The 23,315-nt window shown below is 36.5% G+C and overlaps 1 protein-coding gene across 1 annotated transcript in view; it reads left to right on the top strand.

The window, feature by feature from the left end:
* LOC150083269 (uncharacterized) overlaps positions 1-23,315 on the top strand; it is a 215,629-nt gene that overhangs the window by 191,998 nt on the left and 316 nt on the right. Inside the window, exon 15 of the mRNA XM_090377141.1 lies at positions 17,213-17,352. Within this exon, the coding sequence (XP_090233267.1) occupies positions 17,213-17,352 (140 nt within the window). The remainder of the gene's footprint in view (positions 1-17,212; positions 17,353-23,315) is intronic.

Genomic DNA, 23,315 nt, shown 5'->3' with positions numbered 1-23,315 from the left:
TCTTCCTTCTTTAATAACATCATGTGTGAATGTAGATGCAAAATACTCATTCAGTTTGTTTATTATCTGAGCAGGATCATCAACAGTTGAACCATTGATATCAAGTGGACCAATCTGATTCATCCCCTTTCTTTTAGAGTTTATATAAGTAAAGAAATCCTCGCTGTTTTTCTTAGCATCCTTTGCCAAAGATTTCTTTTAATCTGCCTTTGCTTGCCTAATCTCCTTTGTGACTTGATTACAGACTAGCTTATATCTGCCTTAGGCTTCTGTGTCGCATGATAATTTATATGCATCCTATGCATTTTTCTTCTCTGCCACGAGTCTCATTAGTTAATTTGACAACCATTTGGGTCTAAACCTTAAACAATATTTCTTAATCGGTATGAAACGTCTAGTAGCTTCCACGATTAATTCCTTGGATGCTTCCCACCTAGAATTTCCTGTTGGTAACATCATCAGTTGGTCCCACTGTAGTCACCTTTATGGAAGCAAAAACCCTTGCCTTTACCCCTGATGGTAATTATATCTTTAAGTAAATCCCACATCAGTACACTGTGATCACTGCCACCTAGTGGTTCCTTTATCTGCAAATTCTTAATACACGAATGATCACTGATAACCAGATCAAGAGTATTACCCTTCTGGTTGCCTCTCAAACATGATGTTGCAGAAAACAATCATCCAATAAATCCACATAAATCTTGCTAGTGTGCAAGTGATTAGTCTACAAGTTCCAGTCAATATCTGGGAATTTAAAATCTCCCATTATAAGACATTCTGATTTACTAGCCCACTCTATTTCTCTGTACAATTGTTCGTTGTACTCATTCAAGTCATTAGGCCTACAACATAGATTAACAGTAGCCACTGGCAGAGGTGAAAGAGATTCTTGCACTGCTTCTATTGGAATGAGCAGAAGCCTGAAAAACAAGATTCAGGATATTTCAGAGACTGCTGGGAGTCATTGCGGTACAAGTAAACACATGGGTTAGCTAAGAATAGAAATAGGTGCATGTATACTTGCGTGTACACCAATGCTAGGAGTTTAGTAAATAAATTTGATGAATTTGAGGTATTGCTAAAAACATCAAAGGCAGATATTGTTGGAATATCAGAGACTTGGTGTCACACAGATATAAGGAATGCAGAACTGGAATTTGAGGAATACAACGTCTATAGAAAGGATAGACTGGATACGAAGGGAGGAGGGGTTATGCTATTAGTTAATTAGTAAATTAATAAGAGGAGTTTACCTCAATATAGTACGTGGAACACTTCCGTATGATACCCTCCAGAAATTAAAACGGAAAAAACGAAAAAATCGACAACTTACCGGTACATTAAAGTAAAATATAAATAATTAAAGTAAATTATAAATAATTAAATAATCAATTTAACACAATTCAAAATCAATGGGAGTCATTGCGGTACAGTTTTTTGAATGGCTTGGTACAAAATTACATTAAATCTACACTAAGGTACTCGGCCCAAAGTTACCATATTTCTTTCCTAAAATATTGCCTTCAAAACAACATCGTTCCGAAGTTTGCCAGGGTGAATTTAAATCAAAAAATTTCAGGCATAAAACAACTATCACTGGCGACATCACGTAATATTGTTAAGCTTGCCTTAAAATCTCGATATTCGGATAAACAAAAATACCTTTCCCAGGTTAGGAAGCTTCGCGATAAATTAAAAAATTATCTACATCCGAACGATTGGTCTGTATTGAAGACCTCCATAGATTTGCGACGGGAAGCACAAGCCTCAGAAATAAAAAACAGACACGTTAATAAGTTGCAAACATTATCGAATAGTTCAAGACACGTTCATACGAATTCTAACACATTGTCGCGAGCTTGCGACCAAGTTCACACGAGTTGGGTGACATCCCCCCCACAGACACATAACGCACTACCACAGAATATGTCGGCTAGTTCACGAACACCCCCTCACCCAGTATCCAACGAACCGACACATCAACAGGTTACAAATCTTTCCTCGTGTACACTATCGCAGGACCAGATTTCACTTTTATCCAAAGGATTAAATTATAATTTACCACCTCGAAAGCTGCCAAAAAAACAATGCGTAATTGATTTTGAACTTCGTAGTGTTCCACAAAAAGATGTATTTATTCAACAAGTTAACCAAGTAGTGAATAACATAAAAGAAACACGACTTCCTAAATTGAATACACATGACAGTTCAGCTTTACGAGAACTTCGTGAAAATAAGGACATTATTATACAGAGGGCAGATAAAGGAGATACAGTGGTAATACTAGATAAACATGATTATATTAATAAGTTAGATTCAGTTGTATCTGATAGCTCCACTTATTGTGAAGTGGACCCGACACTGTTTACCAATTTGGTAAATCAATACAATAAAACGTTAACCACATATCGTAAAAACGACTACATTACTATGGTTCAGTTGAAGGAATTGAAGTCCAGAACATACAATATTCCTGCACTTTTTGGTCAGGTAAAATTACACAAGCCTGGATTTCCGATTCGACCTATTGTTTCCTACAGGAACTCGGCATTTTCAGCCTTAGCCACACATGTATATAACATTATAAAACCTTTTAGACAGGTTATACAATTTGGGATTAAGAATTACGATACATTATTTAATAATCTTAAAGACTGTAGACTCGGCGACAATGACAATTTATTCTCATTAGATGTTACATCATTATATACGAATGTAAACGTTGAATACACATTAGATATTATTTGGGATATGTTAAATAAAAACTCGACACCGATTAATTATACGAAGCTGCCTATAAAGGAGATTTTTCACTTAATTAAACTATTAGTTGAGGCTAACTACATCACCTTTCGAGACAAGGTGTACAAACAAATTTTTGGATTACCAATGGGTTTGAGCCTGAGTGGCTTAATGTCAGAGATCTATCTCTCAACGATTGAGCAGATACATTTGACACCTTTTCGTCCCCGTATCACATACTATGGGAGGTATTTAGACGATGTTCTAGTTATTACCGATAGTAGTACTATCCAAGATATTTTACATTCGTTTAACAATATTCATTCTAGACTCAAATTTACATTGGAAAGGGAAGATACGGATACTAAGTCATTAAACTTTCTAAATTTCACGCTTACCCGGGACTCGAACAAAATACAATTTAGCATCTATCGAAAACCCACAAACACCGGTATGCTTCTACATTATAATAGCTACCACCCGTTCACCTACAAAAGATCGATTATCTTTAATCAATTTCTAAATGCCTATAAATATTCAACGACGGATTCTGCTTTAGACTCAGAAATACAAATATTAACTAGCAGATTCTTGAACAGGGGTTATCCCATTTACACAATAAATCGAATTAGGGTACAAGCTAAGGATAGGATACAAAATACTGCACCAATCAACAATAGTAATATCAAAAAATACTTTATTTCTGTCCCATATGTTGAACAATGGCACAAACAGCTTAACAGATTCTTTAAAGATACCGAATTTAAAATTATAGCTAGGCCTATACGGAAGTTACACACTATACTGAACAATCGCTCGGTTCTTTCGGCGTTCGCAACACAAATTAATGATCTAGTATACAACATTTCTTGCGGTGATTGCGACTCGTCTTATCAGGGTTCCACGCGGTTTTCTCTTAATATCCGTGTAAATCAACACGAAGCCTCTGTTCGTGCTTCTCGTTCAGCAGCGTCAGAATTAGCCTTTCATGCCATTAACGAAAAACATACTTTTTTATTTAACGAGGCCAAAATACTTAACGTTCAACGTAATTATACGCGACTATTAATTGCAGAAACCGTTGAAATTAAATTACACGAGAATTCTGTTAATGTTCGGCGGCCATATTTGATCTCCGATGCGTGGACCTTTACGCGCATGCGCGAAGACACATAATCACTATTTAAGTTGCAGGTTTAGCCTGATTCGATAATTTTCATTCCTGTGATCACGACAGTCGGTCGAAAAGCATTGTCAGCTTCAGGAAGGAAAATCGTTTTGAATATTTTCGTTAGATTCTTTTAATTGCGTTAATTTGAATTTTAATTGTTTTGAATTGATTTTGAATTGTGTTAAATTGATTATTTAATTATTTATAATTTACTTTAATTATTTATATTTTACTTTAATGTACCGGTAAGTTGTCGATTTTTTCGTTTTTTCCGTTTTAATTTCTGGAGGGTATCATACGGAAGTGTTCCACGTACTATATTGAGGTAAACTCCTCTTATTAATTTACTAATATCATTATCAACGTAGAACATATTGAGTATTACAGCTCTGATTCATACTATCAAAGCTATTAGTTAAGAAATACATAAAATCCAAGGAAGTGAAGCCAGTGGACATCGCTAGACAGTGCAGTGTCGAGTCAGTTTGGTGTGACATAAGCATTGGGAGATCAAAATTGAGAGTAGGAGTGTGCTATAGGCCTAATGACTGTGATGAGTATAATAAGAAACTGTACAGGGAAATAGAGTGGGCCAGTAAATCAGAGAGTCTTAAAATGGGAGATTTTAATTTCCCAGATATTGACTGGAGTTTGGGGGCTGGTCACTCACACACTAGCAAGGCTTTTGTGGATTTATTGGATGATTGTTTTCTACATCAGCATGTTCGGGAGGCAACTAGAGGGAGGAATACTCTTGATTTGATTATCAGCAGTGATTCTTCATGCATTAAGAATCTGCAGATAAATGAACCACTAGGTGGCAGTGATCACAGTGTGCTGAAGTGGGATTTACTCAAAGAGGTAACTACCATTAGGGAAGGGGTATTGCTTTCGTAAAGGCGACTACAATGGTCTGAGACAGTATTTAAATTCTATACAGTGGGACCAACTGATGATGTTACCAACAGCAAATGCAAAATGGGAAGCATTCAAAGAACTTATCTTGGAAGCTACTGGGCTTTACATACCAACTAAGAAATATTGTTCAAGGTTTAGGCCTAAATGGACGTCAGATGAACTGATGAGGCATATGGCAGAGAAGAAACATGCATGGGATACATACAAATTAACATATGACACAGAAGCCTATGATAGATACAAGTTGATCTGTAACCAAGTTACAAAGGAAGTTAGGCAGGTGAAGGCAGATTACGAGAAATCTTTGGCAAGGGATGCAAAGAAAAACAGCAGAGTTCTTTGCTTATGTAAACTCTAGAAGGAAGGGGATGAATCAGATTGGTCCACTTGATGTCGATGGGTCAACTGTTGATGATCCTGCTTAGGTAGCTAACAAACTAAATGAATATTTTGCATCGACATTCACACAAGAGGAGTTATTTAGCGAGGGGAAAGCCAGGGGTGTATTCAACTCTAGCAGTAAGCTAGAGAATCTTGAAATAACTGAGAGTAAAGTGGAGGAGAAACTGTCGAAGATAAACACAAGAAAGGCACCTGGGGTGGATGGGATCTATCCAGTTATATTAAAGGAGGCAGCAAAGGAAGTAAGCAAACCCTTAGCCATAATTATGAGAGCTTCCTTGGACTCAGGGGAGGTACCCACAGACTGGAGATGTGCAAATGTGACCCCAATTCACAAAGGAGGATCAAAGGCTGACACAAGCAATTATAGACCTGTGAGTTTAACTTCTGTTCCAGAAAAATTAATGGAGGCACTAGTTAAAGAAGCACTGCAGGATCATTTAGACAAGACTTCAGGTATAGCTCGGACACAGCATGGTTTTGTTTAGGGGAAGTCTTGCTTGACCAGTTTGATTGGATACTATGATGCAGTCACAAAGGAACTGGATGCAGGGAATAACTTTGATATTATATACTTGGATCTTAGAAAGGCTTTTGATACTGTTGCACATAGAAGACTTGCACAAATTGGAGCAGTGTGACATTGGAGGCAAATTGCTGCTGTGGATAAAGGGGTGGCTGAGGGGGAGAAGACAGAGTGGTAATCAATGGACACTGCTCATCGTGGACTAATGTTATTAGTGGAGTCCCTCAGGGCTCAGTGTTGGGTCCATTATTGTTTTCTGTATTCATAAATGATATTGATGATGGTATATCAAGTTTAATGTCGAAGTTTGCAGACAATACAAAGGTAGGCAGGGTTGTCAAGGACACTACTGACACTATGCTGCTGCAACAGAATCTGGAAAGGTTGAGCAGATGGGCTGAGAGGTGGCAAATGAAGTTTAACATTGACAAATGTAAAGTACTACACATGGGAAACAGCAACCCCAGAGCAACGTAAACGTATCAACTCTGTGGTAAAACACTGACAGTGGTAGAGAATGAAAGGGACGTGGGGGTGGTTGTGCAGACAGATATGAAGTTCTCTGAGCAGTGCAGATTGGGCTGCAAGAGTAGCTCATGGTGTATTGTCAATGATATATAGGAATTTTTCTAGCAGGGATAAGGAGGTGATTATTCCCTTGTATAAGGCAATGGTCAGGCCACACCTAGAGTACTGTATACAGGTCTGGAGGCCTCATTTCAAGAAGGATGTAGAACTGCTGGAACGAGTACAGAGAAGGGCAACAAGATTAGTGAATGGAACAAAGGGGTGCTCTTACGAAGAAAGGCTTAAGTTTTGCAAATTACAGTGTCTGGAGACTAGGCACCAGCGAGGTGATCTGATAGAGGTGTATAAAGCATTGAATGGTTTGAGCATGCTCAATGCTGATGGGATTCTTCCTCTCGCTCAGAATAATCACCTGAGAGGGCATAAATTCAAATTGAGGAAAGACAGATGTAGGATAGACGTACGGAAATTTGCCTTTAGCCAGCGGGTGGTTGGTTGGTGGAACAGGCTTCCATCCCTTGTGGTGGAGGTTGATAGCCTAAATAAGTTTAAGGCTCAGCTGGACAGGTATTTTGAACGAACAGAGGGGTGAAGTGGAAGAGGTTTTTTTTTTTTTTTTTGGCTGATGCTGCATAAGCTTGCTTTCTTGTATCAAATGCCTCTACTAATGCTAATGTTAATGCTAACACACTCCTACTCTTATTTTTGCTTTCCCAGTGCTTATATCACACCACACTGACACAGCATTTCACTCTCCGTCGATGTCAACTGGATGCACTTCATTTGATTTTATGTTTTTCTTAATTAATAGCATAACCCCTCCTCCCTTCCTATCCTTGCTGTACACATTGTATTCCCCAAATTCCAATTCTACATTCCTAATATATCTGTGTGACACTACATCTCTGATATCCCTACAATATCTGCATTTGATGTCTTAACAATCACTTCAAATTCATCAAATTTATTTACTATACAGCAGTGGTTTACATGCACCTATTCTTATTCTTAGTTACCCTAACATATCACATATATTTATTTGTTTCAAGATGACTGCCAATCAGTCCCTGACACCCCCAGCACCCCTTGCTCCTTATTCTAATAGAAATAGTGCAAGAATCACCTTCACCTCTGCCTGTGGCTACTTTTAACCTTTTGGTGTGTGAATCTCCCCCCAAGCTAGCAGTTTTCCGATTCACCTACCACTGCCTCGATAGCATCAGCAAATATTCTTGCACCCTTTCTATTTAAGTGTATCGCATCCCTGTAGAAGCAATCTCTCCTGTTAATAAGCACTGACCACTCTGAAACAAAAAAAAAAAAAAAATTCTACTCCATGAGCCTTGCACAATCCCTCCAGGGCCGAATTAATTTACAAGGCTCTCATCATGTACTCCCTCATATCATGTCTGGGCAGAATTGCAGACACTTTCGAATTTAACCCTAACTCGTGACTTTTTTTCAACATTGACCTGTACTTGTTAAGTAAATCTGCAGATCTCCTACTCTTAATGTCATTGTAGCCAACATGTACAACAATATCACCCTTTGTGCCCTTAAAAGATATCTGCTCCACAACATCATCAACTTTTGCCCTGGGAGACATACCCTTGTCCTGTTCCATCTATCCTTTTTACACAATATATTTATTACCTGTCTCCCTGACAATAGAGTCACTAACAATACTTAACTCCTGTAGGGTACAGTGCATTCTGCCTTGGAGATTGCAGCTGTGTTGCCTGATGCACAATAGTGAGCTCTGGCGTTGAGTCGGGCAGCTGAGAGCTTGACGGGCCCCTTATATTAATTTCTTCAAGGGCATCTGCCCTACATCTCAAGCTCTCATAGACACCCATCAGAACTGAGTTGAAGCCTAATTTCTAGACACTCCTGCACCTGGCACACACATAGACTTCCTCCTTGACTAGATCATGTACTGTTCCAGAGAGTTCGTATTAAATTACACAATCATATGTAATTTAAGACAGATGAAATTATAGCAATACATGAACTGCTACATTCTGCTTTTTAGAAATCTGGTTATCAGTAACATTTAGCATGAACAAAATCCAATATCAAATCAAAGTATAAAACTTTTCTATTGGAAGGTTTTAGTACTTTGATACTAGTGTAAATATGTATAAGATGTTTCGCAAGCAATGCCTAAATGTTACTACCCTACCTGCTTCTACTTCTGCAGGTGTTTATTTTGATCTTTACTGATTTACCTTTCATAGTGAGGAGGGATGCACAAGTAAGGCTGAGCAGCACGAAATTAGCTATGTTGAAATTCCAAAAAAATTGTGTATTAGAAAAATGTCTGAGCCTAGAGGCAGATAAGGTTCCTAGAGTTGATGTCATATATCCAGTAATTTTGAGGAAAGAATTGAGTTCATTAGAATCATTAAGGCTAATTTTGAGGGCTTAGGAGAGATTCCTTTTGAGTGCCGTTGCATCATCAGTAATTAAAGGTTCATAAGAACAGAATGGTTAACTACAGATGAGTCAGTTTGATGTCAGTGGTAGAGAAATTCATAGAAGTAATGATCAACAGCACAATAGAGGGACATTTAAAGACAATTGAAATTCTGAAAGTAAATATAACATGGTTTTGTAATGGTAAAATTGTGTTTAACTAACCTGGTTAGCTGGATATAGGAAATAATTTTGACATTGTTTATTTGAGCATTAGGAAAGAATTTGACTCAATAACATGTGATAGATTACTATATAAGCTGGAACATGTAAGAATCACAGGTAAGAATCTTAGAGGGGTTGCAGAGCAGGAAGTTACATGCACAGCCCATGTATTTGTCTGCTCTGTGCGGACACCTAGCAAGCCTTGTAATTCCTGATGCTTTGCTTTCCAGACTGCTATATATTCCAATTGAAGCATGCAAGAATCACTTTTGCCTCTACCTGCAGCTGCTCTTAATCTGTTAGTCTGTGTATTTTCCCCCTTCTCCCAAGTTATCTACCTCCACCTGCCTAACTTCCTTTGTGACTTGATTACAGACTAGCTTATATCTGCCATAGGCTTCTATGTCGCTTGATAATTTATATGCATCCCATGCATTTTTCTTCTCTTCCACAAGCCTCATTTATTCATCCGACATCCATTTAGGCCTGAACCTTGAACAGTATTTCTTAGTTGGTATGAAAAGCATAGTAGCTTCCAAGATTAAGTCCCTGAAAGCTTCACATTTAGAGTTCACCATTGGTAACATCATCAGTTGATCCCACTGTATAGAATTTAAAAACTGTCTGAGACCACTGTAGTCACCTTTACAAATTGTTCTTACCCTTTACCCTTGATGGTAGTTATATCTTTAAGTAAATCCCACATCAGTACACTGTGATAACTATCACTTAGTGGTTCCTTTATCTCCAAATTCTTAATGCATGAATAATCACTGCTGATAATCAGATCAAGGGTATTACTCACTCTGGTTGCCCCTCGAACATGTTGCTGTAGAAAACAATACTCTAATAAATCCAAAAAAAGTCTTGCTAGCATGCAAGTGACTAACCCACAAGTTCCAGTCAATATCTGGAAAGTTAAAATCCCCCATTACAAGACATTCTGATTTACTGGCCCATTCTATTTCTCTGCACAATTGCTCATTTTACTCATTGGATTCATTAGGCCTATAACACATGCCTACTCTCATTTTCCCTTACCCAGTGTTTATGTCACACCAAACAGACTCAACATTGCACTGTCCACCCGTGTCAACTGGATGCACTTCCTTAGATTTTGTGTGTTTCTTAACTGTCCTTTCTGTACACATTGTACTCCCCAAATTTCAATTCTGCACTGCTTATATCTGTGTGACACCATATCTCTGATATCCCAACAATATCTGCCTTTGATGTCTTGATCAGCACTTTAAATTCTTCAATTTTATTTACTATACTTCTAGCATCAGTGTACATGCACTTGTTCTTACTCTTAGTTACCCTAACACAGTCCACATATTTACTTGTTCCATGATGACTCCCCAGCAACTTGATGGGGAGTCATCATGGAACAAGTCATCATCTTGAGGTCCCCAGCAACTTGCTCTGTAGGCTACTGCTCATTACAATAGAAGCAGTGCAGGAATCACTTTTGCCTCTGCCTGCAGCTATGGTAATCTTTTAGTCTGTGATTCCTCCCTAATCTAGCAGTTTTCCAACCCCACCTAACACGGCCCAATAGCATCAGCAAATATTCTTGCAACCTTTCTATTTAAGTGTATCCCCTCTCTCGTCTTAGGTTGAATTGCCACTGTTTTGGTTCTCACTTGATTTCAATAAGTTTATTTGTTTGATCTTTCCACGTACACATCCACTATTCTCTTATATGTCTGTGATAATAGATTTATGGTCAATATAGGGAGTCTTGAAATTAGATGATATCACATTTGTAGCAATTTTAGCAGCTAAATCTGCCTGCTCGCATCCTGGGATTCCAAAATGTCCAGGGATCAAACAAAATATGAGATGCCCACATCCACAGAATTTCTCAAATCTGTTCCCAAATTTTCTGTAGCAGAGGATGACTAGGGGAAACTTTACACTGTAGAGCATTTATCAGCACTTAATGAGTCCATATATATGATGGATTGAATATAAGAGACTTCTTTTATATTCTCTAGGGCTAGTAGAATACCATATAACTCTGATATATAAGTACTGCATTCTGACAGGAGCTGTTTGGAAATTATGGCATTTGACAGTACTACTGTCAGTAAAGCTGTACCAACTTTACTATCAGTTTTGGATCCATCTGGATAATATCAGAATGATCCCATTCTGATATTTTCCTTTCAGAGGAGTTCAAGGTGCACATGGGATAACCTTTGTGGGAATTCCACCAAAGGTAGATATTTTCAAGGGTCAAGCGTGTCATTCATTTTGACAAATACATTTTCAGATCTTTCTCACTGAACCATTTTTGAAGGGCCAGTCACATTTTCGAGACATTTCTGAATCAAAAATGTGGAGAGCTTAATGGTTGGTCTGTGGAGGAATGTAATATAATATTAAAAAGAGAGGAGTGGAATAATCCGTCCCCCCTTTTTTTTTCCCCTCTTGGCAGGGTATGTATTTAATTGGTCATGATCTGGATCAAAAGATCCATAGGTGGACTGTTTTGTGTTGTCCATTGTTGTTCCTTTTAGCCCTGAGAGAGTGGATTTCTTCTCCCAGGTTTACAGCCCTGCCACATGGAGGCAGGAGCAACAAGGGAAGGTTAGTGCATTAGTAGGTTAGTCCTATATACAAGAAGAAAGGTGTTTTCCCTTTCTGTTAAGCAAGCTAACTTCTTTACTTTACAAGAGTAAAATTAAATAACTGCTCTTTTAAGAAAACTGCTTTCACATCACTCGGGACCAAATGTAGCTTTGATTTGCAAGAGAACCATTATCAATGACTCTCTCCTGAGCCAAATCATTCCAACTGCTTTTAGCATTTTTTTCCTTTGCTGCTCTTGTTTAAAGCATGATTTTCATCTCTACTTAATTTGAAATTACTGCAGAATCTACAAGATAGAATATAATAATGTAATGCTGTTCCCAGACTTTTCTATGCAGTATATACTTTGTTATTATGTTTCTAGATGTGCTACTAACTTTATAAATTCCTATTTTAATACAAAACATGCCAACTATGTGATTGACTTTCAGTTACTTATTTACTACAATTTAAAAAAAAAAAAAAAAAAACACTACAATTACTACTACATTGTACTATGCTATTGTGTCTTATAATATATAAATAACGAGATAAGATGTTTATACCAAAATCACTGATGACACAGGTTCTATGAATATTAAGTTTTAACCTAATGTACATGATTAGACAATTAAAACTATTTATTAAACAATTTATTATGTTAATTAAATGAAAAAAAGGTTAAAATTTTTCAAAAACTTATCCCTTTTCATCCATTTTAACTGAGAGATACTCTGAAATAGACCAGCAAATGTCTTTTAATGGGGCATTTTAACTTTCCATATATTTATTAGAACTCTTCCGTTGGTAGATACTGTTTCTGTACCTTGTTAGAGAGGCTACAAGAGAAAGCAATATTTTCGATCTGCTTATGAGCAGTGTTTCATCATAGAAGAGCAAACTCTTCATAGAAGGGTATGACATCAAGTAATAGAACTGCTATGTGTGCAGGATTTATTCAAAGAAATAACCACTGCGAGGGGTTAAGGGAAAGGATTTGGTTTTTATAAAAGTGATTATAATGGACTCTTGCATTTTTTAAACTCTCTTCAGTGTGATCAACTGATGTTAAAAAATAAATTCCCAATTAAAGTGCTCAAGGGTGGTAATCTTACCGCCTACTAAGCTTTTTATGCCAACAGAGAGATACTGTGAAATTTTTGGACCAAGATGGACGTCATGAACTAATGTGCTTAGTGGTAGGGAATAAAATGCATGGGAAGATTATAGATAATTGTCAGGGGACAGAAAATCCTTGTAAGTATAGTCTGTAATCAAATTTCACATTGGTCCACTTGATATGAGTAGTATAACATTCATAAAACGTTTTTAGAGTGCAGTTAGCAGACATCTATATAATACTAATTGGGAGTTAAATGATTTTATAATAATAGAAAGTAAAGTGGAAGAGAAATTGCTGCAATGAAAAGTGAACAAAGCATTTGGTACTGATGAAATCTATCCACTTCTATTAAAAGCTGCAAAACCTTTAGCCATAATAATGAGAAAACATCATTAGATTTGGGAGATGTGCAAATATCTTAGATTTTATTTGCAAGGGTGAGGTGGGTAATTACAGACCTATATGTTTAACCTCTATGCCAAAGAAAATAACGGAATCAGTTGTTAAAGAAGTAATGCAAGATCATCTTGATAGGAGTGGAGCCATAAAACAATCACAGAATGAATTTGTTAAAGGGAGATCATGCCTCACCCATCTGATTAGCTATTATAAGGGTGTCATAAAGGAACTGCATGCAAAGAATAATTTTGATACCATTTACTTTGATTTCATTAAAGCCTCTGTTCCATGTGAAAGGATTGTTGTGTAAATGTTAGCAGCATGGCATTAGGGGCAGATTACTACTATGGTAAAAGGATGGTTAAGTGGTAGGAGACGTAGTACTTATAAATGGCTACTGCTCTTCATGGAATAATTTGATAAGTGTGGTACCACAGGGGTCTGTATTGGGTCCTTTACTGTTTTTTAATATTTCAAGTTTGACGTCTAAATTTGCTAAAGAAAAAAAAGGCAGGGGCTGAGGCTGGGTGGTAGATGAACTATGCACATGAGCAGAAACATTAATAATTTCAAGATTATAAATGTTTACTGCATTATTTTGTCAAATACTAATTTAGGCAGAGCTGAGGATAATGAATTTGTTTCTAAGTTTAACATAAGCTCAAGCCTTAAGGTTGAAAACTTGGCCTTGAAAACTCATCATCAAAAAGGTGGGAAAATGTGGAGTTAAGTTAAAAATTTGAGAGCAGTAGATAAAACCATGATTAAAATAATCAAAAATGATAAAGGTAAAGTTAAAACTAGAGAATATTTTAAAAGCATGGAGTAAATACTTCAATTTGTTAAACAAATCATTTGGACATCACTAAAGAAGGGGGAAATATCAGGTACCATCTCTGTTATCAACATAGAAAAGATCAGGTATGAAAATGCCATGGGTGCAAGTGAATTTATACCCAAAATGACAAAAGCTGAAGGGCAGATAGTATCCTAATTTTATATCACAAATTCCTGTTGAACATTTATGAGGGGACTAGCTGTAAAGAGTACTAGAAGCAGGTACACATTATATGCAGGATCCTCCACTTTTTGGTGGTATTTTTCATAATCTTTGAAATATTTCTGTAGAACAGTTCATTTTTTTTTAGCAGTGTTTATGAAGTAATGTTTACTTTGCATGATATTAAAAAAAAGAGCAGTAAAAGTGGGAAAGCAATATAATGTTAGCATTATAATGAGAGTCTACTATATTCAGCCAAATCTGGCAACTTTGGGATCTGATCCTTAATCCACTTCCCAATTTTGGGTGATCATATTATAGTTATGCATAAAAGTCTTCAAAAGTATTGTATCTCACTTTTGTACAAGTGAAGTGAACTCCCCCCCCCAGAGATTGTACAGTACAATATTTTCCCTTCCAAAATATATCATACGATATGGCAGGGGTCGGAAACCTTCGGCTCTTTGAACACGTAACTGTGGCTCTTTCACTTTTAGCCCATGTACAACAAGCGATGTATTTCTGTGAGCAAATATTTTCAAACATGAACTATATTAAAAATAAATCAAAAACCATGTGAACAATGCGAGTCTCTCAGCATGTTTAAAGATGAAAATTACGGCATACTCGCCTGATGTTGGAGACTCACTCAAGAAGTTCAGCAGCAAAAGTCACTTTAATTTGTACCTAATTGGATGTTTGTTACGTGTTTTCAGTATTAATAAATAAGATTTCAAAAAAAATATATTTTTTTAAATTTATTATTTTAGAGTGGGAAGGCGTTTTAAAAACACACCTCCCCACTCTATTCCATTTCTTAAAAAAAAACCTCCCAGCTTGAGCTGAGGTGCGGCTCGTCTGATTCTTTTTTTCTTTTTAATTAAATCAAAAATGGCTCTTCACTCAAAAGGTTGCCGACCCCTGTGGTATAGTATATTTTGGAAGGGGAAAGTAAACAAAGTTTTCCATAATTGCTTCAAAGTCAATGTCATGTATCTTTGATATATAACATTTTCCACAATAGGTAATGGCCTGTGTTGAAAGGCCACAAATCACCTGGGAAACTTAATTTTCTTTCATGCGACATGGTTGCAAATACAAATGGATGAAAGCTGCAGTATCAATGATGTTTACAAACTATGAGCTAAACATTCTAAAAAGATTTACAGGTAGCAACTGGACAATTCCATGAGCTAACAAATTTCTCAATGCCATTGGAATGCAATGAAAACTTAAGGCTCTGAGGTGAAATCTCCACTCCACACAATGTGCTGATGCACTGCTTTGATGAATGACCAAGCCGAGATATAAATTTGATAATTCTCACATGATTTGCAACCATATTCGTAAGCATAGCTGGAAAATGGATGGTGCTGAATAATAGATGAGAGGTTTAACTATAATATAATATAATATAATTATGATTATGTGATTTATTTTATAATAATTATTTACCTGCAACTCACTTGTATTCATTCTCTTGGTTTGTATGAGAACTGCAATTCTTATATTATATCAATTTAGTTCTGCTTCTTTGTTATTTAAGCTTCTAACATTGATGGTTCTTTATTTGATAGTGTTTCATCAGCATATATAATTCTTGTGGTCCTAGTTCTCTCATAAGCACAGTGGGGATCGAGGTGATGCTATTTATATAAAATGATATTAGCAATTTTAAGCCAACTCATGGTTGACTTTTTTTTTTTTTTTTTTTTTTTTTGGCGTGAGCTCATCATTGGCAAAAGTCAGCTTGTTACTGGAGAGGGCTTAAGCATCCAAGATACAAACTGAATGTTGAAATATAATCCTGTACTTGCAGTGGAAACATCAGGTCTCTGCAACCAAAAAAGGCTCTTGGCATGCACAGTCTAGTCACCTAGCTTACTGATTTGCAGAAAGCATTAACAACTCTGGTAGGCATGGCTGCATAATAATGCATCTTCCCACCACAGAACTGTGAAAGCTGTACTGAACAGATGTCACAGAGAGTGACTCAGATTTTATTCCATTTTCTTTGTGATTAATATATCATTGTCCCCCCCCCTTGAAAAACTCCAAAAGAGTAAGTAGTTTCATGCTTAATGATGTGAAGAACTAAAGTAATAATGTTTAACATATCCACTGCATCAAGATGGAAATATGCAGCATTGGGTTTTAATCCACTTGAAGAGAAAACCACCTTTTAGAACCTTTTCTTTTGATGTGACAGTAGAAAAACTGGATAGTTTTGTCAAGAAACCTTTGCTTGTTGTTTGTTTGTTTATTATTTGGTTTTTAGGAGCATTAGCAACTAAGGCCATATTGCTCCGGGAATATGCAGTGGTCATTCCCTTGACCTTTCCGCATCCTCCGTATTTGGTGGTGACGGTCTCGAACCCCGGTCTAATCAAGAAGCGTGTGCTACGCACTGCTGCTCCTTCCCACCTGGCTACGGAGGCGCCCTGAAAGAAACCTTTGCCAAAGGCTGACTAATTCAGTCATAGTGAGAAGAAAACCCAAAAATGTCCTCCCAAATCCAGATTGACTCAGTCCCAGGTCAAAAAGGTTGTAAGAAAAGCTAGCAGAGAAAATGTGTTAAAGGGGGAGTCATTGGGATTCTTTACTCATGGAGTGAAGTGAAGAATTCCAGTGGATTGGGAAGAACATTTATGCTAGTTGGTACAAATGTGTATCTAATTCACCACAGGTGAATTAGGCAATTAAGACATTCACTGCAAATATGCATCTTCAGATTTTAATCCACTTTCAGAAAAAACCACCCTACTTTTAGAACTTTTTTTCTTCAGATATGACAGAAGAAAAACTGGATATTTTTGTCAAGTAACTTCCACTAATTAATTCAGTCATAGTGAAAAGAAAGCTGAGAAATATTTCTGCCCTTTTCAACCCAGTGGCATTCAGTCCTGGTTCAAAACGGTTGTTGGAAAAAGTTAGCACAAACTTGTTAAATCAATATTAAGTAATTATTTGTATCAGAGAACATTTTTGTTAAAGTTTTAGTATTATTTTCAGATGAAGATTAATAATGAATTAAGTACAAAGTATTTGGATATTTTTAATAATAACTATTTGTAGTTCTTGAAAAGTATTTTGCATTGACCCGTAAAAAATTATTGGAAAGCAATAATATATAACAGCACTCATTCTTCATTAAATTAATATTGTAATTTTCCTTATTTCTAGAAAACAAATGAAGACAATATATCCAAGTTTGCCAGAATAACTGCAGAACTCCTGCATTTGGAACTGCTTAGAGCAGAAAGCTCATGGTTGTATTCATCATTGAATGCTTTGTCTTGTAGGTCTCTTCATTACAAAACTTGGTAAGTATTAAATGATTTTGATGAAACTAAATAACATTTTGTCTTAAGAAATAAAGCTGAATTTAAATTATTAAATTTTCTTTTAATCTATTGCAGTTATTGATAATTTAGAGAATGTTAATTTATTCCAACTTCCAAAACAAAACTACAGAATGAATAAATGAATGTGTAACGTTTCACTTCATTTAATAAAAATGAGTCCTATTTTTATTAAATGGAGATTTTGATGGTGTGTTGAAGTACTTGTCCAATGATGTCTGCACTGTAGCTCTTTTTTTCTCATCATAAATCAGTTTATAGCATGCACTGCTCCAATCACCTTTTCAAACTGTTCTGTATTTGGATCCTGAGGTTTTAACCCAGCTAGTCCTTCGTCGATCATTTTAAAGCATTTTGCCATTTCCTTAGAATCAAATCGTTTTGCTGGTTCAACTTCTTGTATGTCATCTGAAACCTTGTCTTCATTTTTATGGTCATCAAGTTCCATTAAATCTTCATTGCTTAATTCCTTTCAATGGCTGCAACAATTCAATAAAGCCATTTTCCTCTAAATTTAATTCCAATGTTCTGGTCATTTTCTTCACTTCCCGAAGCATCTTGAACAAACTGGGGAACGAGTTTCTTTCAGACGGCATTCATGGTTGATGCTGTAATTTCACTCCAGGCAGCATCGATGTTTTTAACAGCCTTGCAAATGTCAATTTCTTTCCAGAATTGCTTCAATGATCTGGTATTTTGTCCTTCAGTGGCCCTTACTGCCTGTCTAAATGTTGTTCTTAGATAATACTTTTTGAATGTCTGTATTAGACCCTGATCCATGCATTGAATGAGGAAAGTTGTATTTGCAGGTAAAATATAACTTTTATGTTTTCATGACATTATTTTTTAACTTGCACAAAATGATGGAGAAACCAGTCCTGAAAAATTTCTTGTCACCCATGCTTTTTGATTGGACTTACACACAACAGGTTTGTTTGTTACTTGGTTTTTAGGAGCATTAGCAACTAAGGGCATATTGCTCTGGGAATATGCAGTGGTCACAGGCTCAAACCCTGGTCTAATCAAGAAGCGTGTGCTACGCACTGCTGCTCCTTCCCACCTGGCTATGGAGCCGCCAACCACATAACAGGTAGTGATGCCTTTGAAATATTTTTGAAGGCCCTTGGATTTTCGCTATGGTAAACTAACAGTGGTTTTATTTTGCAACCTCCAGCAGCATTTCCACCAAAAAGAAGAGTTAATCTGTCCTTTGATACCTTAAATCCTGGCATAGTTTTTATTTCTTGCAATATGTAAGAATGATCTGGCATTTTTTTTTTTTTTTTTCCAATATAAACCAGTCTCATCTACATTGAAGACCTGTTGTGGTAGGTAATCCTTGTTTTTGATTTTTGCCAAAGTCTTGGGGAACTTCGTAGCTACTACTATGTCTGCACTAGCAGCCTCACCTGTAACTTTGATGTCGTGTAGTTTAGCATGGCCCTTAAATCTTTGAAATCATCCATGACTTGCAATGAATGTTTCACTAGCAACATTCTCACCACGTTTACACTTAAGTTCTTCAAAAAGACTCAAGGCTTTTTCTTGTATGAGCATAAGACTTATCAGCATTCATTGTTGTTTCATGTCTTCTATCCAAATCAACAATAATTTTTCCATTTCTTCTATTAATAAGCCTCTTGTTTTGGATATGATCATAGATTGCATTGGCACAGAACTTTTTACATGCTGCGTAATCAGAACTTTATCTTTTAAAATGGTTCTAACAGTCGGTTCATTCATTTCGTAAACACGTGCAATGTCCACAAATTTCTTGCCGTGTTCATGTTGTTTAATGATTTCAACTTTAGTCTCCATAGTTATAATGCACCTCTTCTTATCACTATGATTACTATTCTCACTATTTTTTATTTTTGCAGACATATTTAGGGTTTATATTTATTTTGTTTACAATGAGTATAAGCTCACAAGATACAACTTACATTGAAGTGGTTAAGGTGAAAACAAAGTGCTGATGCCACTATCAATTCACATTAGCAGATTTTGCAATCTATTAAAGTGGCGCTTAATGGATGTCGTGGCTAGTCATAAGTAGAAGTAGTGTAACCGAAAAGTCGAGGACTTACTGTACTCAAGAAGTAACTTAACCATTGCCTTTTACGATGAGATAATCATGTCCTTGTCTCTGCTGGAAAAGTTCCTGTATGTTATGAACTGTTCAGGCAGCCTGTCTACACTGTTCAAAAAACTTCATGTTAGACTGTATATAGGTCTCTTTCATTCTCCACCACCCAGTTGGTATGGTATTCTGGGATTACACAACTTTCACAGTGCCTTGCAATAAACCTGCCACAGCCAGTGGTTAGGAGTTTAACAAATAGGATTTCAGAGTAATACCATGAAATTAATTTTAAAAAAATGAAATAAGGCTAACAATTGCCGTTTTTAGGAACATAAAAAGAAGTTAGGCAAAGTGATATCCATTACAAGGTGATTAAACATCTTTCATTGAGATTTATAGATCATAAGCTGTTTCCCTACAACGAGGGCTACTTTATAAGTCGCTTGTGCTCATCTTCTCAAAATCAGAAGAAAAGATCAGTATTCGACTGGCAACATCTATTTGTGATTTTAGGGTACCTTTGGTCAAGGCAGTATAGCTCTAACCAACTTTGTCAAACTGGTCATTCTGAGTTCATGTGGGTCTCTTCTCTCATGAACCTACATCTCATCCACAGTCACAAACCTTGCAAGAAAATTGCTGGATCTGCTTGAAATCAATGCAAGTGTTCACTTGACTTAACAACCCTTGTGTGTTTTTGATTTGCTGACACCTTTTTTCATAGTGAGAACTTCTATTATTATGTAGTACATGGTTAGATGAGATTCTCAAGATGCTGACAATGTACTGAACTGTCATTCATTGATCACTCACAATGAACAACTTCTGAAGTGATGGATGTTGCAGGTCTTGATCCACAGCATGCATCATCTTCCAAGCTCTCCTGCCTGCTTCTTAACCATAGAACAGAAAGGGACATCCTCCTCCAGTATTGTACCATATCCTCTTGAATTGCCTTTGGCATTAGTCCCCCCCCCCCCCTTTTTAATGGGTTCATCTTTCCTCATTCGCACAACTTTATTGACTTGAGAACTGCATGAAACTTGGATTACTATTTGAAATTTTTGTACATTAAGTACAGAAATTTGACTGTGTATTTTAGTGCAATTGCATCATTTATACACAGCTAAATATAAATTAGCAAATTTGCAATAGCGGCATCGTTTAAGTTACATCTCATATTGTGATACCTTCACGACGAGTTGCCATGACATTGCACTACTTCGAATAAGTAACGCTTCACCCGAAGGCGAAGACTGTTGTTGCTCAAGCTGCGAAAGAGACTATTACACATGGTCTAATCTCTTTCGCAGCTTGAGGCTTTAAGCCCTAATGCATTAGAGTCTTAACTTATATCATACACCATCAGGCATCTCTCATATTGTGAAGATATACTTCACAACTGTTTTGCCATCATTACATCACTTGGGTACCTACCCACCCACCGAAGAAGGGCCAAATAGCCCTGAAATGGTGCCGTCTGGGTGATGGTGGTATCCACTAAGAATAAGTAACAACAGTCTTCTTCTTAAGGTGAAACGTTACTTATTCGAAGTAGTGCAATGTCATGGCAACTCCTCATGAAGGTATTCACAATATGAGATGTAACTTAAACAATGCCACTATTGCAGATTTGCTAATTTATATTTAGCTGTGTATAAATGATGCAATTGCACTAAAATACACAGTCTAAGCCCTAATGCATTAGAGTCTGTACAGAAAGTTTTAATGCACCACTACCCTTTTGTACTTGAGTTGTGAACTTTTCACTCCCCTGATTCATTCCAAACTGTTGACAGGTGACCCCAACAACACATAAAATAGGTATTTTTTACATTAAAAATAAGTGTTTTATAAATATTATTTAATAAATAGTTATAAAACATCTTAAAAAAACAATAAATTAGCATTTACCTTAGACTTAAAGTTCAAGGCTGGTATTATAGTGGTGGTGGATCAGGCATCTTTTGCTGTTGCTGGCAAAGAAACTGAAGTATACTGTTTTTGATGACCTTCCTTGCAGCTTCCTGAAGTAAGAAATAACTTCATCTTCCATTTTACACATCAGGAGTTCAGTGTTTTCAATGTTGTGTTTTTTTACCACTTCTCTTAAATGCTACCAACTCTTTAGCTGACACTTTCTGAGTTTTCTTGTTCCTCTTCCTCTCCAGTGTCATTAGGTCATTCACATCTAGTAATAACAGTAATATTAACATTTTATGTTAATAACATTAACATAAAATGCATTTACAGCTGTCTGATCCAGTTGTGCATACAAAGAAACATATGAGATGTTTCTTTGTATGCACAACTGGCATATGGTCATCCTCACAACTGATCTTAAATAAAGAGGTTCATACCCAAGAGTTAGTGAATGGATCATCAAAATAGTTATAATGGGCTCTAAACTATGTACTTTACAAAAGAATTTTTTTTTTTTTTTTTTTTTTAAGAAAAAGCCAAAACATGAAAGGTATTAGAATTTAGTACCATGTATGGATGGAATGCTGAGAAGGAATTAATGTGGAATACAACAGATCAATGTAATATCTGCTTCCCTAAATTGTAGTAAGATATACTTCTTATGGGTAGACACACAAAGCTGTATTAAATTTAAAGAATTATTTTCAAAATCTATGTGTTGGAGATAAAACTCACATTGGCCAGTGTAATTGGAAGGAAGGGAAGGATTTTTTTCATCCTTTGGGAATGGGTTGGATACTGTAAATTTCTGTGCAGAAGGAAAAACACCATGGGGCTCCACAATTGGCATGTCAGGTCGTCAAAACTGTCCCATTCGTTCAGTCTTGATACACTTTCACCACTGCAGCACATGAGCATTTCACAAATTCCACTGTTTCAGAAATGTTGGCATCCCTGGCCTGATAGCTGATGATCATGCCTTTTTCCAGGTCTGATAGGTCGTGTGCTTTGCCCATGACAGAGGCTGACAGTGTGTGAACTTGACACGTGCTCTGTATGATTCGCTAGGCGGGTGTGATGTCTGCATTGGAGGGGGGGGGGGTCATAATATTGTGACTGATCTCTGTATTTGTTTCTATGGGAAAAGTGGGATCCCAATTTTTGGGATCTCCTGGCCTTCAAGAAATTGTAAATGCTACAAGATTATGTGAAACTGCTACTAATGGGGCTTAAATTTATAAGAATAAGCTTCTACAGAAAGTACTCTTTTCAGTTTTACATTTTATTATAGTATTATGATAGAATTGTCAGTACCCTGTAGTTAAAAATCCCTTTGCACAAGACATTATTTCAGAATATGTAATGAGGCATTTATCGTGCTCTTTCTGCAAGGAACTTAGTGAAATGAAAAGGGTACCAGAAATTAAAAGAAAAAAAAGTCATCCCTATAGAGTAATTCAAATATAAACACTATTAAAAGGAAATTTTTTTTTTTTTTTTTTTTGATTGGAATAAGATACACATTAAGAAGGATGGCTAGCAACTGTTAGCTGCTATTATTACAGGAGAGAATGCTGTTGTTGTTATTTTGTTTTTTAGGAGCATTAGCAACTAAGGCCATATTGCTCCGGGGATATGCGGTGGTCATTCCCTGACCTTTCCGCATCCTCCCTATTTGGTGGTTCACGGGCTCGAACCCCGGTCTAATCAAGAAGCATGTGCTATGCACCCGCCCTAAGCGAGAGTGTTATCAGTAATGGGATACATTAAGTTATCATTTAACACTTATGTGTAATAATAATAAAAAACACACACACATTTTAAATATGAACAAGATCTTAATTATTCCAGGCAGTGTGACGAAAGCAAGCATGTACATGCTTTTATAGCGTGATATAAAACTAACGTAGGATTTTTT

This window comes from Mastigoproctus giganteus, chromosome 7 (assembly GCF_048544385.1).
Source record: "Mastigoproctus giganteus isolate SK-2022 chromosome 7, ASM4854438v1, whole genome shotgun sequence".
Taxonomy (NCBI): Eukaryota; Metazoa; Arthropoda; class Arachnida; order Uropygi; family Thelyphonidae; genus Mastigoproctus; species Mastigoproctus giganteus.
Note: the sequence above shows the minus strand (reverse complement) of the source record. Positions and strands in the feature narration are given on the sequence as shown.